Source organism: Mustela lutreola, chromosome 2 (assembly GCF_030435805.1).
Source record: "Mustela lutreola isolate mMusLut2 chromosome 2, mMusLut2.pri, whole genome shotgun sequence".
Taxonomy (NCBI): domain Eukaryota; kingdom Metazoa; phylum Chordata; class Mammalia; order Carnivora; family Mustelidae; genus Mustela; species Mustela lutreola.
Genome location: NC_081291.1, coordinates 27,126,003 through 27,140,792, shown reverse-complemented (window position 1 = coordinate 27,140,792; position 14,790 = coordinate 27,126,003). Strand labels below are relative to the sequence as shown.

Here is a 14,790-nt window from a genome sequence, read left to right as displayed (position 1 = left end):
CCACAGGATCGAGGATCAGTCCCATAAGACTGCCCCCACCTCAGACCACAGCTGCCCATCCCAAGGGCCACCTGTACCTCCAGAGTACTGGCTATAAATTCATGGGTTCCCACAATCCCCCCATCCTGGGTTCAATAATTTGTTGGAATGACACACAGAACTCACTTTACTTAGTTCATCGGGTGATTATAAAGGACACGACTTGGGGGCAGCCAACGGGAAGGCACGTGGAGGACAGGGTGTTGAGGAGGGAGTGTCTGGAAGCAACATGGAAATTTCCAAGCCGCCCTCCCAGCACCTCCATGTTCGCCAGCTCTCCCCAAACCCTGCTGTGAGGGACTTTTCCCAAGGTTTCACTACATAGGCATCATTGATTAAATCACTGGCCCCTGGTGATTAACTCAAAATGCAGCCCCCCCCTCCCCTCCCTGGAGGCTGGGTGGGGAGGATGTACCGGCAGTACAGAGAATTCCAACCTATCTCTTTAAAGCTTGGTCTTTCAAGCAAGCAGTCTCCATCCTGAAGCTATCTAAGTACCTCCCCCACCCCACTGATAATAAAGAATATGGTCTTGGGGCACCTGGGCGGCTCAGTGGGTTAAGCCTCTACCTTCGGCTCAGGTCATGATCTCAGGGTCCTGGGATGGAGCCCCACAGCCGGCTCTCTGCTCAGCAGGGAGCCTGCTTCCCTCTCTCTCTCTGCCTACTTGTGCTCTCTGTCAAATAAATAAATAAAATCTTAAAAAAAAAAAAAAAGGATATGGTCTTATCACTTAGGAGCTTGCAAGGGTTTTTAGGGGGTCTGTGCCAGGAACTGGGGACAAAGACCAAATACCCGTGTTTTGTATTATACCACAAGGGGCCAAAACTTAGAGCTAAAGAAAGCAGATCCTGCAGCTTCCAACCCAGACTGCGCCGACTTCCCCCAATGTGGTGAGATGAAAAGATAAAAAGCAGCTGGACAGGTAGGGCCAGGGTGGCCTGGGAACAGCGGGGGCAGGAAGAGAGAGAGAGAAACTTCAAAGTTCCAAAAAGCTAGAAATTCATTAGAAGTGATTGTGAGTATGCCGTCCAGGTTTTCCTGGATGGAGAAATTCCTCCAGCGGAGACTCCCTCCCCAGCAGCCCCCCCAAGCCCAGCCTGGATGCTTCAGAGTCAGAGGCCTCCTAGAGGTTTTCCTTTGGTTTTTGCTTCCCTCTGGACCCCAGTGCTTAGATCGTGCTGGGCACGCAACCACAGGGTTGGATAACAAAGCAACAGGGTTGGATAACAAAGCAAACCAACGAGTTCCTACAACCTAAACCCTCACACACCCACCCACAAGTACCTCACCAGCAGACTGTCCAGAATCTGAAATTCCACTGATGAAGTCCCAGAACCTAAGTCAGGTTCGGTGGGGTGAGGAGGTTCGGAGCTGAAGACTAAAGAAAGAATTCTTAAGACGTCATTGGTGCAAAATGGTGGTTTATTAAAGCACGGGGACAGGACCCGTGGGCAGGAAGAGCTGCTGCCCGGGGTTGTGAGGGTGGGCATGTTATATACCCCACGGTTGGGGGGAGGTGGTGAAGGAATGGTAGGTTTCAACAGAGTTCTCACATGCTAGGGAGGGCCTACAAGGTGCCGGGGGGGGGGGGGGGTCTTTGCCCTTATGGCCTGATCAATTGTCGTCTTTAGGTCAGGCATTAATATCAAGATAATTGGGAGATTCTTGGTGGGGCATTATGATCCGGCCATCATCTACATTCCTTTCTACCCCAGTCCCCTCCAGTTTATGGTGGGAGGGGGACATTAGGGCTTCAGGAACCAAGAGTTATTTGCCTCTGGAAATTTGTGCTATTGATAAGGTAACCTCCCTGTTCAGGTCTCTAGGACATCTTGTAGGGCAAGGGAGATTCCTGTTCTGCAGGATTGTGATCCCTGCAAGTTAACTATTTATCGTTTTATGGCAGTCATGGGTGCCTGAGGAATGCTACACATATGGAGGGGAGCGGGTGAAGAGGGGGTGCAAGGCGCCAGCTTTTGCTTTGTCCTCAGCCAGCCTCCTGCTCCCTCATCACCACCATTAAACGTCACTTGGGGGAATTAAGAAACTCTGTCATAGGGCACCAAGAAACCGGTCATAATCTCAAGTTCCAATTTGAGATGATTAACATAATTTCAAGTTACAACTCGGAGCTTCACAGTTTGCCAAGAGACTTCCTTTATAGCCTGCTATTTACAGACAAGGGAAGGGAAGCTCAGAGAGGTCAAGTGACATCTCCCGGTCTCATCTGCAGGGTCTGAGCCGGGGCCTCTGGACTCCAGGTGAGGGCTGTGGTGTCTGCTGATGCACAGGGAACCGGGTATGCATGTTCCGGGGTTCAGCAGTTGAGGAAGAGCCAGCGAGGGTCAGCAGTTGACACTCCCAGAGCTGTGCCCTCACCACTCCACCACCCCCGCAGAAGGGGGCAGAACGGGTCACACCACCTGAGGGAGCCAGTGCAGGAGAGAAAAGCAGGGAGCTCAGCCTGGGGACCCTGAGAGCTGAGAGCCCGCCTGGGCTCTGCCTTCCGGTTTTCCATGTTCCAGCCCATTCCAGAGGAGGAGAAAGGGGCTGGGCCACCCACTAGAAACCTAGGCGTGCAGCTCCAGAGAGGCCTACAGGCAGACACAGGTGAGACAGGTAAGCTGGGTCGGGGGGCGGGGGAGTGGGAGGCCCCTGAGGGCTGGACCACCTCAGTCAGGACCCTCCCTGCTCTCCTAATGACTCTGAGCTTGGCTTTCTTTGATTTCATTTCAGCCCCTATTTGGAGACCCTGCCCTTAGGCCAGGCCCTGGCTAAGTGTTACTTTAACTTGACAAAGGACCCCGCCAGGGGAACTCCAGGGGAGGAGGGCTTGGGATTTTAAAGAGAGCAGTCAGGTGGGCCTCACTGAGGAGGTGACGTTGAGCAAAGACTTGAAGGAGGTAATGAGGGAGCCAAGAGGACACCCGGGGGAAGAGTGTTCCAGAAGAAGAGTTCGAGGCAGAGGATGCAACCTGGCAGAGGTGGGGTGCAGGGGAGGCCTGCGGTGTCCAGGCACGACAAGGTGGCAGCAACAGTAAGGGAGTGGAGCAGGAAGACAGGAGTCCAGCTCAGCGGCCTTGCAGGGATCCAGGGGGCAGATGAGAGGGGCTCCTTGACCGAGCCAGGCCCCTTGTCAGCACCCCCATGGCCCTGTCACCCCCTCGGGGGTGTGGGTTTGGAAGCCCGCATACAAACCCGACTTGCCGCTTGTGGCTACATGACCTCACAGAGTGCTCTTCCTTCCCATCCTGACCTCCCTGTAAAACAGGCTAGTAACAGTAGCGTATCTATAGGGCTGCGTTGGCTGCCTGCGGGAAACACGGACCACATGCCTCTGGACAGCTAGGCGTGGGATCCAAGGAAGTGCCGACCACCCAGGCACTTGGGAGGGGAACATTCGGGCAAAAAAGGCATTGTTCCTATTGCCTACTCTAACAGCACCCAGCGGGGCAGCAAAGGGGCACTCAGTTTCTGAGGGGGGCGGGGGCGGCAGGGCAGGGTGCTACAGTCAGGAAGGCTCCTTGGAGGAGAGGTACCTGGAGGTTGGGTCTGACTAGGAACAATGGGGGAAAGCGCCAGAGGCAAAAGGGAGCAGGAGCAGGAGGGGAGCTCCCTGGGTGCTGGAGTAGCTGATTCAGGGCTAGGGGCAGGTTGGGGGAAGGTGCTGGAAGCCTGGGAGCATAGACTCTCTCCTGCAAAACAGTGCGCACCAAGGGGCAAATTCCAAGTGGAGGTTGGCGGGGAGACACAATGTGACTGCAGCTGAAGAGCTCCACCTGGCAGCCTGACAAGGGAGAGGCCCAGGTTAGGTGAGAGATGGTGGGGGCGGGGTGGGGACAGACATGGGGATGGAATAAATGGATTTGAGATACTCAAGAAGCAGACTGGAGCCTACCTGACGGTTGCCTTGCTGTGGGGGAACAGGGGCTTCTGAGTGTCAGGGGGTTTGCCGAAGGACTCAGGTCCATCCTGAGTCCCCCGCAGGGGGACGCACAGGGATCCCGGGGGGGAACACTGCCCAGGCCCAAAGCAAGCTTCCTCCCCCCAGCTCTACGGTACAGCTCACAGAAATGGACTGAGGGAGCCCAGGACTCAGGGGACCAGGTGAATGGGACCGCAAGTCCCTCGATCGAGGCCCCCTGGCTCTGTGGTCAGACCCTATCCAACTCCTGGCTGCCTCAAGCTGTGCAGCTAGAGGCCACACAGATGCTCAGTGTCACCAAATATTTGTGCATGAGTGACTTGAACTACTGTGCGAGAATTCCCCCAGGTAACCCATGCAGTACAGGTTGCAGTGGATGGAGCTCGGGCCCTGTGACTGGATCCCATCCAGATATCGACAAACGGTCCTGCTCTACCATTTACAGAGCAATTACTGCATCCCTGGCCAGCCGAGGGCACCCTGGGAAAGGGGGTGGGGGTGTGGGGCACTCGCATATTTCAGGGCAGTTGCTTTCCTACCCGGAGGGGTCCCTAGCTGATGTTCAGCTCTGGGCACTTCCTCCTCCTACACAGAGGTCCTTAGTACCCCCGGACAGAGCACTAGGCCAGAAGTATCTCTCCTGAGGCACCAGGCAGCTCCAGGCTAGGATGGACAGCCCAGTGCACCGAGTGTCCCTGGGGGATACCTGGAGCAGGCGAGTGCACCCTGACATGGCGAGTGAGAGGTTCATACAGTCCTTCAGCGTGGAACAACTCACCAACATCCTGGATGGAGGTGCCCAGAACACTGCACTCCGGAGGAAAGTTGGTAAGAGGGAGCTGGGGAGTGGAGCCCCTGGTTTGTGCCCATATGCCTTTCTTGGAAGAAGAGTCCTCCACTAGCAGTCCCACCTTCAAATGACAAATTGCTCTCAAAATTCCACTGTTAGAGATTCATTCCTTTGGCCTGGAAGGACCTCTCTAACAAGTCCATATTCCCTGAGCCCAACTGAAGGATAGAAGAGTCTTAGGCAGCAGAAGACCGGGATGCTGGTCCTTAATCTGCCACTGCCTAGCTTTGTAACCTCAAGCAAGTCACCTTCCCACCTCTGGTGCTCAATCATTACATCAGTAAAATGACAATGTCTGACTTCCTTTCCATGTCCACAAGGCAAGAGGGTGGAAAGATCTAAAGGTGCCAGGAACCTCACCCTAGTCTATAAGCCCTCTGTTCTCTGTCTCTGGAAGAGAGCATCATCCACAGTGACCCAGAGTTTAGCGTGAAGGATAATTATTTCATGACCCAGAATGAACGTTATGTGGCCGCCATCCAGAAGAGATTTCACTTCCAGATAATAGCAAAGCGCCTCGGCTGGTTGGAAAACAGTCCTGAATTCTATTATGCTTACAGGTACTCACTCCCAGGGCAGCCCCAACGGTACCAGGGTCCCTGTCTCTGGTGGGCTACTCCAGCACCGTGTCCTTTCCCTCACAGAGCCCTTTCTGGAGAACTGGCATTAGGCCTACACACCGTGTTCCTGAAATCCCTCCAGAGCCTGGGCTCTGAGGAGCAGATTGCCAAATGGACCCCGCTCTGCAATGAGTTCCGGATCATTGCATCATATGCCCAGACAGAACTGGGACACGGTGAGCCTGCGTTTCTGCATGCGCAGTTCCAGAAAGCCCACTCACAGCTGAGTATTCAGAGATTGTGTATTTCCTATGGAAACATTCCAGCAGGTGGCAGTCAAGGGTCTGGAAGGAGGGGGTTCCCTTTCCTAGTTTAAAGAAACACACCACATGAGCTAGCGTGTGTGGCACAAGTCATTCCTTCTAGAAATGTCAGCAGGCGTCCCTTGTCACGGGCTGGACACGACTCCCCCACTCAGCCCACGGGTGAAAGACAAGAAATGCCTGTGAGTACAGCCGGGAGCTCCCCGACTCCAGATGAGGCTGGTGCCTGGCAGTTCTGGGCCCACCAGGACGCTGCCCCCCAGGTGGGAATACTATCCTGAACCCTGACTCACAGACTCCCCTCCTTGATTCCCAGGGACGAATCTTCGGGGCCTGGAGACTGAAGCCACCTATGATGCAGCCACCCAGGAGTTTGTGGTGCACAGCCCCACGTTGACAGCCACCAAATGGTGGCCTGGGGACAGTGAGTATCCATCCGTTACCCCCAGCCCTATCTGTCCCCAAGGAGAACAAAGTTGGACAGCAGAGTAGCACGGCTCTGAGGTCCACCAGACCGCAGACAGATTCCCTATTCCAGGCTGGTGAACTTGAATGAATCAATTCATGTACTTGAACTTCAGGGTCTCACCCTGTCAACAGGGGGGATGGGAAGAATTTCATCCATGAGTGGCTGAGAGACCCCAGCTTTGAAGTAGCTGAGGAAACCCACCCGACCTGTTGGGGATGAGGGCCAGGGCCTCTCCCACAGGCACCCTGCCCCCACACAGACACACGCGTGCACGCACACATCACATACACACGGCCCAGTCCCAGGCACTCTCACCTCCCAAGTTAGTGATTAAGCTTGCCAAGCCATCACCCAGTTAGTTCACAGATCGCCCCTGCTCCAGAAAGGCTCAGCCACGGTCTGGCTGCCGGCACCTCACTGCCCCCTGTGGCCACCAGGTGGCGACCGCACCATGATTCCCCCAGGCTCTGTCATTGTCCTAGAGGAGATCCCAACAAGGCCCTCTCCCCTGGATGTGACACACACCTGTGAGGGCCCGTCTGTGGCACTTCAGAACCAATTTGGTGAATGCTTCCATGGGGGAGAAAAAAAAAGGAATCCCAAGAGTACGCCTAAGCAGAAAGAAACAGGCCAGAGATAAGCAGAGAGGGAGAAAGCTTGAGAGAGGTCAAAGAAATAGGGACAGACAGGAGAGAGCAAAGAGAGAGGAGAGTGAGGGAATAGATGACCACCGTCAGAACTGCAGAAAAAAGGGGCGCCTGGGTGGCTCAGTGGGTTAAGCCTCTGCCTTCGGATCAGGTCATGATCTCAGGGGCCTGGGATCAAACCCTATGTCGGGCTCTCTGCTTGGCGGGGAGGAAAGAAAAAGAAACCAACTTTGGCAATAGACAGGCTTGAAATCCCAGTGCCACCCTGGTCCAGGCCAGTGACCTTGAGAGTCCAGGCCAGTGACCTTGAGGGGCCTCCCTCGCTTCTCTGAGCCTCAGTTTCCTTATCTGGGAAATGGGATTCATCATCCCCGCCCTGAGAGAACTGGAAAGCACCAGCACAGGGGCCAGCACCACCTGGATTTAGATAAATGGTAATTATCTATATTCATTATTACTAGGGGGAGGATACAGTGATTCATTTATAGGTTTTTGAGGACCGAAAAAACAAAAGTCTTGCTCATCTCGCAGTGCCTTTTGCAAAACACTGCTAGATTTGTTTGGTTCTTTGGCAGCAGGTCTCCCTCTCTGGGATCAATGACTCTTTGAGGCCCCTGGGATGGGGGGTGGGGGTAGCAATACACACCTTTCCCTGTGACCCAGGACTGGTTTTCTCACCATGGATCCTAACAGACATACCCCAGCAGCTGTGGCATAAAGATCCTATCTCCCTGATTCCAAAGAAAATGACTCAAGGGCACACACTTCAGCCAGAAGACTGCAGAAGAACCAAATTTTTAAAGAAGCCAAGATTCCCCAGATCATTTCATTTAGGCTATTTGCATTAAAATCCATAACCTTTGTGTACTTTGGCTTTGGAAGTAGGGAGCATCTGGAGGGTATGGAGGGCCCCACACCCCTCAGGATCTCCAGCAGCCTCCTGCAGCCCCCTCGCCCCGTGCCTGTTTATTGTAGGGAGGTTGCTCCACACAAGTGACATTTAGACAGGACCCCTTGCACCTCCAGCCACCAAATGAATATCCATAAAGTCCACCAAGCCAGTGCGTTCTAGAGCAGGATGCTCGAATTAAAGCTCTCAAGACCGTTCCTGCCATTTCCAAGGATGAGTCAAGGCCATGTGAGTCAAGGGGTATCCTGAAAAAGCATCATTTTGTTGCCCCATATGCTACCTCATCCTCTGCCTGGCCCGCCCTGCCCTGTGTGACACCCCCCTGGGAAGGCCCTGTACCCTTCAGGCTCCTCGCACACTCTCCCCTGACCTCAACATTTGAGGCTGATCAAACAAAGCCCATCCCGGCTTCCCATGGTGCCCTGCCCTTCCCCAGGCCACCACGTTGGTCCTCCTGCCCATTACAGACAGGGCCCACACCCAGGCTCCTGATAGGGAGAGTTAGCCTCCTACACCAGAGGTCATGCTGGGCCTCTCCTGCCTCTGCCTTCAGTGGGACGGTCAGCCACCCACACTTTGGTCCAGGCCCAGCTGATCTGCTCAGGAGCCCGGCAGGGCATGCACGCCTTCATTGTGCCCATCCGAAGCCTCCAGGACCACACCCCACTGCCAGGTAAGCCCATATGGCTCCCAGGACCACTGCCATGGAGAGACCCCACCAGGTCTCCCTATCCCAAGGCCCCAGAGCTCATGGGAGAAGCTGGGGCATGGCCCCCTTGGGCAGGTATGGGTCCCTGGAAAGACCTGGTGCTAACCAGCTGGGTGAACTTGAGCAACATTCAGGACCTGTCTGACCTCAGCTTGGTCACCTGCAAAACAGAGTAATAACCCCATGTGACAGGCTGCTGTGAGGCTCAGGGGAGGTGGAAGGAATGGGAGGGGGGTACCCGGCACACAGAAAGCACTTGGCTCACAGACATTCCCATCTCCATCTCCTTCTAGGAGTCACTGTTGGAGACATCGGGCCCAAGATGGACTTTGACAACATAGACCATGGCTTCCTGCGACTGGACCACGTGCGGATCCCTAGAGAGAACATGCTGAGTCGCTTTGCACAGGTGGGAGTCTCGCATGCCTACACTGCCTAAAGAAGGGACAGTGGCCCCCTGTGGAATGCTGCTGGCTTTGGGTCTTCCTCCAAAGAGCAGAGTTTGGGGCACCCCACCCCACTCTAGAGGGACTCTGGCATCCCACAGATCTGGGTAAAGCCCCAGTTTAGGAGCTGTGTGACCTTGGGCAAGTTGCTTGACCTCTCTGAGCCTCAGAGTTCTCATGGATCAATGCTCAGAGATCCATGTGGTGGTAGAGCAGTCATAGGGCAGGGTGGCAAAGCGATGGGAGACGAGGGAAGGGCTGAGGGTGACCAGCTTATGTACCTACCGTAAGGCCTGGACAACCAGTCACTGACCAGACAAGAGCCAAGTGCTGGAGGAAGTTCTGGAGGTCCCCATGTTGCCAGGCATTCCCTTTAGCTGTGGATTTGGGGAAGGTCCTGGGTGTCCCAGGAGAGGAGCCAGGCACTGGAGGCAGGGACAGATCAGCAGAAAGCACAGGTGTGTTTCACAACCAGTGCACCTGGCTGGCGGTCAGCCACCTGCTCCCAGCGAGCAGTCTGAGGACGGTGTGCCTGGAGGGGACGGAAGCCCCATGGTCATGGGTGTAGGACAGATTCGGGGGCTTTGGCTCAGACCCAGCACCTGTCTCTGGTCCCCCAGGTCTTGCCAGACGGCACCTACGTCAAGCTGGGAACACAGCAGACCAACTACTTTTCCATGGTGGTGGTGCGGGTGGAGCTGCTCCTGGGAGAGATCATCCCTCTGCTGCAGAAGGCCTGTGTCATCGCCATCCGCTACTCGGTCATCCGCCGCCAATCCAGCATCCGGCCTAGGCAAGGAGCACCCACATGCTGACCATGACAGACAGGGCTAGCTCTCCATCCCACAGCGCCTGCCCCCTGATGCCACCCCCTGCCCGAGTGGGGTGCTGGGAATACATGTGACCCCCCACAACACATGCACAACCTCTGGCCAGACCTGGCCCGTCTGGCCCTGCCTGCGGGGTCTTCATCGGGTTCTCTCTGTCCCTGGCTGATCTACCGCCAGAGATCGTGGTCTGGGTTTCCGTGTAATCCTGTACTGTCAGATCTGACTCAGATCTGTCTGTCCGGGTTCAGCGCAGCTATGACTGGCTGACTGTGTCTGCGTTGTCAGCTGCTTGCCAGAAGGCGGGGGACTGTGGCTCCTGAGTTCTGTCGGGGTGGGAGTGAGTGTGTCTGGGAAAGGCTGGCTGTCACGTCGGGCGGTGTGTGGCTTGAAGTGGGTTCTGTCCAGCTGTGGCTGTCCGCACCCACGTGTGGCACATCCAAATCTGGACCCATTCTGTTGCCTGTGGCTGTGTCCAGTGGGTACCCCCTCTGCCCCATGGGACTGAATAGCGGACTGTACTCTCTGTCGTTATTTGAATATTTATTTCAGCAATCTTCAACCCAACATGGGGCTTGAACTCACAACCCTGAGATCAAGTTCCACAGGCTCTACCCACTGAGCCCTCCAGGCACGCCAGGACTCTCTCTTTTTCACCGTGTGTTATGTTCCCCCGCGCTCATGCAGGCCTGTGTAAACATACGCGGTTGCCAGCAAATGAAAACACAGGACTGCCCGTTAAATTTGAATTTTAGGTAAACAGTAAATAATTTTTTAGAGTAAATATACCCCCAATGGGGACATGCAGCCAAGATGTGGCAGCGAGGAGCTGAGCATATGGTACCAGAGTGGGAAGACAGGCACAGTCCAGCTGACTAAACTCGTGGTGCTGAGGGATGGACTTCAGCCTGGCAGTTTCTTGTCCCAACTCAGCTAAGTGACCCTGGGCGTGTCCTTTGCCCACTCTGGGCCTCGATTTTCTTACCTGGAATATGAAGAGTGGGAGACCCTCCAATCTAAGGACCCAGTATTGTTTCATGCCATGGGCTCGAGGATCCAGAAGACTAAAGCAAAATGGACTGAGGGTCAGAGGCCAGACAGACCTGGGGGACACACAGCTGGGCTGCTTGCCAGTTGTGGGAGCTGGGGCAAGGCGCACCACTTCTTTGTCTCTCAGTGTCCTCACCTACAACACAGGGCATGACAGGAGCAATCCTTTAGGGCACTGTGGAGAGTGAAATGCAAAAAAAAAAGCCAGAGCCCATAGCCCAGGGTCCTTTTCCTCTGGCAAACCCAGGTACTGGGACTGGCCTGGGTATCGAACTCCCCCTTGCTGAGAGAGTCTTCTCTGGAGGACAGGGGTGCTGGGGGAAAAGGTGCTGCTGCTGAAGTCCTGTCCAGAGCCCAGTTTTCTGGGTTCCACAAGTGTCCCAAGGATGGTTATCAAAGTATGTGTCTGAGGAACCTGGGTGGCTCAGTCGGTTAAACAACTGAACCTTGGTCACAACTCAGGTCATGATTTCAGGATTGTAGGGTTGAGCCCCAAGTTGGGCCCTGTGCTCAGTGGGGAGTCTGTTTGAGATTCTCTTTCTCTCCCTCTGCCCCTCCCCCCCATGATACATAAATAAAATCTTTTTTTTTTTTTTTTAAGTGTCCAAATGAGGAGCTGCTAACCTAAGATTCTCCCCAACAGTCATGGGAGGCTTCTTACATTCACACTTTCTTTTAATCCACAAAGAGTTATCGGTCCCCTTCATGCTGGACACTGTCTCAGGCACGGCAGATGTAGTCCCTGCCTTGGGATTCCATCAGGCCCAAGTTCCCATCCTCAGAGTTACTGATTAGACTTGATCTACCCCTCAGCACATACTATACTTGCACCTGGACAGTGAAAGGTCAAGTTTCACATCATGAAACTTGATGTGTACAAGACTGCAAGCCCTCACTTGAAGTCCTTGGGACCAAATGCATTGGAATTCAGAACTTTCCAGATTTCGGCAAGATAATATGGTGCATATGCTATAATTCTGTACACGTCCCCCATAAGGGGCAGAACCCATAATCAAACCTGTCAATATTTCTACAGAGAAATGTGTGGATACTCATGTTAGATGACATTTTAAGATTATTATTAACCTCATGTCAGTTCAGGTCAAGTTTTGCAGTGAGTTATAAAAAACTATCAGTTTTTACACCTCTTATGGCTCTGGGGATATAGGAAGTTGAGGGAGCTGTAGTGATCTTCTAAACCTTCTGTTTTTCCTCTCCTCAGCGACCCAGAGGCAAAAATCCTGGACTACCAGACGCAGCAGCAGAAACTCCTCCCTCAGCTGGCCACAGCCTATGCATTCCATTTCCTGGCGAGCAACCTCTTGAAATTCTTGCACAGCTCCTACGATGCCATTCGGAACAAAGACTTCAGCAACCTGCCAGAGGTACCTGCTCTCTGCTGGGGGGGGGGGGGGTAGGAGCTGGTAAGATGGCTGAAATTGTTCCTCCCACTGGGAAGCAGCCCCACTCTTGTTCCCATAACTCCTTTTACTCCTTCCCCCAGCCTCCCAATATCCCAGGGCACCCAGGGCAAACTGTACCCCAACATATAAATCTACCTACATATGGCCTCCAGAAAGCTCCAGAAATGCTAGAGGGAATAATCACACATAAAACATAGAACCCAGGAACACAATCCCTGGTGTGAATTTGAAACCTAAAAAGCTCTGAAAAATTACCATCGTTGAGAACATATTTGGTGGCATGGTATGACCTGAATTGATCTGATATATCTCACTGGATATGTATACCTTTTGCAGCCAAAATACTAATGAGTATGATCACTAAGCCTGCCCCAGACTTTGCCGGGTATTATATATGATCTGCCTTCAGTGTGCTCTGCCTTAGCTTTCTAAAATCCAAAAAATACCAATTCCAAAACCCATCTGGCCCCAAAAGGTCTCGAATGAAGGATTATGGACTTAGATATACACTGAGGTTCTGTCCACCAGACCATGGGCTTCATAAGCATTGGTTCATTAATCCTTCCAGTTGTGCCACTGGCCCCATTTGTAGTTCCATTTTACAGATTGGGAAAGTAAAGCACAGAGAGATTACGGGTTATGACCTTCCTCCCAAGGACTTAGAAGCCTGAAAGATGGGTAAGGGCTTTCAAGAACCCAAAGCTCAAACAGGTCTGCTGCGCGGCTGCCCCTCCTACAACCCAGACCACTGGGGTTGATGGTGGACCTCCACGGTCCCAGGCCTGCTCTCCAAAAATTCCACTTGCCAGCAAAATCCATAACTCCTAGATGATGGAGAGCCCACTCCAGGAAGGCCCGTCTTCCCGAGATCCTGGAGACGCTGGCGAGGACAGGTTCCCTTTGTTTTTACTGCGCCTACAGCTACACTGCCTCATCGTAGGACCTTGGGCAAGTCACATAACATCTCTGAGCCTCAGCCTCCTCCGTGAAGTTTCGAGGGAAATCTTTCTTACTTCACAGGGTTGTCATGGGCATACAGCAGGTGCTCAGTGAGTGGGAGGCATGGTTGTTCCTGGAGGGCCCCCTGACTCACCGCGATCCCCTGTTCTTGCAGCTTCACGCCCTGAGCGCAGGCATCAAGGCCATGACGTCAGACTTGTGCTTCCAGGGTTCCGAGCTGTGCCGCCGAGCCTGCGGCGGCCACGGCTACTCAAAGCTGAGCGGCCTGCCCTCTCTGGTCACCAGAGTGACAGCCTCCTGCACCTACGAGGGTGACAACACTGTACTCTACCTGCAGATGGCCAGGTAAGGCCCCTGCGTGGGCTGAAGCAGCACCTGAGGCCGCCGGCGGGGGCGGGCACCGGGCGGCGCCGAGCGAGCAGAGGCCGACCGCGCACAGTCTCCAGTCCACCCCGAGCTTTCGGTAGGCGGGACAGGAGCACGGCTTTCCCTTGTTTCACAGCCTTCAGGGGCTCCCCACAGCTCACGGGGAAACGCCAGGCTGCACCTGCTCCCTGCGGCCTGCCCCGCCCCTGACCCCGCCTCCCTTCCCACGTGCTCTTCCTCCCCCTCGTGCTCCCCTTGCCCCACGTGCTCCCGCTTCCCCTCGTGCTCTCCCTTCCCCAGCTGGACCCGGTTCCTGTTTCCCATCACAGGCTCCCGGAGCTTCCCTCCCCCGAGAGCTCTACCCCAGCCTGCTGGACCCCACCGCTCCTCTCAGCCCTCGGGTCCCGGCTTAGCTGCCCGCCCCGACTGAACACGCCAGGCCTGCACTGAGCGATGGGCTGTTCTCTGTGAGCCCGAGTTTTGAGGGGCTTGCTCACCGCGGGTCCCCGGGTTTAGCACCGGGCTTGCCCGCAGAGCCTCCCACGTGAGAGGCAGGAAGGGAGGCAGCATTTGCCTCCGCGCAAAGTGGAGGATTCTGTTCATTCTCTTCTGGGGGTTGGGGGTTGGGGGGGCTCGGACTGACAAGGCCTTTCCCGTCCCTAGAGTATTATGGGAGGTTTTCTCAAATGATAAGGGGGCTACAATATCCTGTATTAGACATGCAGTGCCCCATCATTATAGGAGCATTACAAATATTTCCAGTTTTCACAAACCTTCTGTCAAGTGACTGTTATTATCCCCATCTAGAGATGGAGAAACTGAGGCCAAGGGAGATGAGGTAACTTGGACCAGCCAGAGGTATCTGTAGAGCTGCCCTGGAAATCCAGGGTTGGCTGAGCCCAGAGCCTTTAACCACTGGGTCGTCAGAGGAAAGAAGCCGAGAGTCACCTGTAACTCTCCACTCATGTTAGCATTCTTAACCCCTGTTCTTTCTCAAGCAAGAAAATTTGATTTCTGCCGTCACTGTACAGTTGAGCACAAATCCCCAAATCCCAAGATCCTAACCAGGAGAAAGGATTCTGTTTGCTCAGATACCAAAAGGGTTTACATTCTGGATCTGAGTGTCTGCGCAGCTCTGCAGTTCCAGCCTCCTTTCCCTAGGGAAGAGACTACAGCCTCAGGGTGCTTTTTTCTGAGGGCCTCACAGCAGGTGGGCTCAGGGGGCTCTGGAGTGAGCATGACCATGGGAGGGGCAGGAGCCTGCATGGCCCCAGTTCTCCCG

General features: G+C 54.4%; 1 protein-coding gene and 1 long non-coding RNA gene across 5 annotated transcripts in view; one reads left to right on the top strand and one right to left on the bottom strand.

Annotated features, from left to right (window-relative positions):
• Nucleotides 1-2,465: 2,465 nt before the first annotated feature.
• ACOX2 (acyl-CoA oxidase 2) overlaps nt 2,466-14,790 on the top strand; it is a 33,830-nt gene continuing 21,505 nt past the window's right edge. Inside the window, exons 1-10 of one of the 4 annotated variants that reach the window (XM_059161322.1) lie at nt 2,466-2,661; nt 4,561-4,795; nt 5,215-5,377; nt 5,462-5,613; nt 6,017-6,124; nt 8,280-8,399; nt 8,729-8,844; nt 9,502-9,674; nt 11,981-12,143; nt 13,297-13,487. In XM_059161322.1, the coding sequence (XP_059017305.1) occupies nt 4,636-4,795; nt 5,215-5,377; nt 5,462-5,613; nt 6,017-6,124; nt 8,280-8,399; nt 8,729-8,844; nt 9,502-9,674; nt 11,981-12,143; nt 13,297-13,487 (1,346 nt within the window). In that variant the 5' untranslated portion in view covers nt 2,466-2,661; nt 4,561-4,635. The remainder of the gene's footprint in view (nt 2,662-4,560; nt 4,796-5,214; nt 5,378-5,461; nt 5,614-6,016; nt 6,125-8,279; nt 8,400-8,728; nt 8,845-9,501; nt 9,675-11,980; nt 12,144-13,296; nt 13,488-14,790) is intronic. The other 3 variants (XM_059161321.1, XM_059161320.1, XM_059161323.1) reach the window with 3 other exon arrangements.
• On the bottom strand, nt 9,537-13,402 carry LOC131824075 (uncharacterized). Its single transcript, XR_009350740.1, has 3 exons — nt 13,276-13,402; nt 10,694-10,894; nt 9,537-9,670 (listed from the first exon to the last, which is right to left on the bottom strand). It is a non-coding gene; the product is annotated as an uncharacterized LOC131824075 (long non-coding RNA).